At 58.4% G+C, this 1,275-nt stretch overlaps 1 protein-coding gene across 1 annotated transcript in view; it reads right to left on the bottom strand.

Moving 5' to 3' along the window:
• Positions 1 to 1,082, bottom strand: part of RPL23 (ribosomal protein L23) — a 1,239-nt gene extending 157 nt beyond the window's left edge. Inside the window, exons 1-2 of the mRNA XM_010161677.1 lie at positions 909 to 1,082; positions 139 to 252 (exon numbers count right to left, since the gene is read on the bottom strand). Of these exons, the coding sequence (XP_010159979.1) occupies positions 139 to 252; positions 909 to 1,059 (265 nt within the window). The 5' untranslated portion in view covers positions 1,060 to 1,082. The remainder of the gene's footprint in view (positions 1 to 138; positions 253 to 908) is intronic.
• Positions 1,083 to 1,275: the final 193 nt, after the last annotated feature.

Below are 1,275 nucleotides of genomic sequence, written 5' to 3'. Positions count from 1 at the left end.
GGGCAACGCTTTACACCAACGCCGGTTCGGCCCAACTGCACTCTCCGAGGAGAACCCGGGTCCTTCCCCCCAGGAGGGCTGCGTCGACCCACCCTCCCGTCTCCGCGTTCCCCTTCCGCCCAGCGTTCCCGTCCGTACCTTTCATCTCTCCTTTGTTATTCACTATCACTCCCGCGTTGTCTTCAAAATAGAGGAACACCCCATCTTTTCTCCTGTACGATTTCCGCTGCCGGATTACCACCGCCGGGTGGACTGCCAAGAGAAAGGGAACAGCTCGGTACGGAAACCGTCCCCGTCAGCAGACGGTCCGGCAACCGCTATCCCAGAGGAACTGTTCTGCTTCCGACTCGGCGCACGGGGTTTATCTCCTGTTTGCAGCGATTCGCTACAAGAAACTAAACTTTATAGTCAACAACACACTTCAAACCAACCGGGAAACACAGCTGCATCTACGGTTGGACTGGATGATCTCTAAGGTCTTTTCCAACCTAGTGATTCTATGATTCTATGATTCTATAATGAGTGGTTTTCCACTTTCCCACCTTTATTCCTAAGGATACCAGCAGCTCACAGACAGTACTCAGCGAGGACCCCTCCGGAGCAGCAGCAGCGCCTTTTTCCCAAGGCAGAATGTCACACCGCTGATTGAAGCCAACAGCACGAGCCGCCGCTTCACCCAAACGCGATGGCTTTGCTCTGCCCTTCCACGACAACTCGCTGAGCCACTGCACACAGACCCAACGAGCGCTTTTCGGAAGGGCGGAGGCGACGCTCCAGAAGGCGCCTGCCTTCCGTGTCGCTGAGGGAGGAATCCCGCTCCCGTTCCACCAGCAGCCCGCCTCCCCGGCCCTCGGAGGGGGGACGCTACAGCACGGGCAGGCTCTCGGCGCTCGCCACTCTGCGCTCACCCTTCTTCCTCAGCTCTGGCTTGCCCTTCTTGACGGTAGCCATCACCATGTCGCCCACGCCGGCCGCCGGCAGCCTGTTCAGGCGCCCCTTGATCCCCTTCACGGAGATGATGTACAGGTTCTTGGCACCTGCGGGAAGGAGCGCCAGCATTAGTCAGGCTGCCCGGGAGGACAGGTCCCTTGTCAAATCACCGACTGAAGCCAACAGCACGGGCTGCCGCTTCACCCAGAAGTGATACGTTTGCTGCCTCCTTCCACGACATCTCGCTGAGCCACGAGCGCAGGCCCAGCCAGAGCTGTTCGGAAGGACAACTGCATCGTAACTTGTGCTGGGTTCAGTCGGGACAGAGTTAACTCTCTTTACCGT

Source organism: Eurypyga helias, unplaced genomic scaffold, assembly GCF_000690775.1.
Source record: "Eurypyga helias isolate BGI_N326 unplaced genomic scaffold, ASM69077v1 scaffold28881, whole genome shotgun sequence".
Classification (NCBI taxonomy): Eukaryota; Metazoa; Chordata; class Aves; order Eurypygiformes; family Eurypygidae; genus Eurypyga; species Eurypyga helias.
The sequence above is the reverse complement of the archived record's forward strand: the minus strand, read 5'-3'. Positions and strand labels throughout refer to the sequence as shown.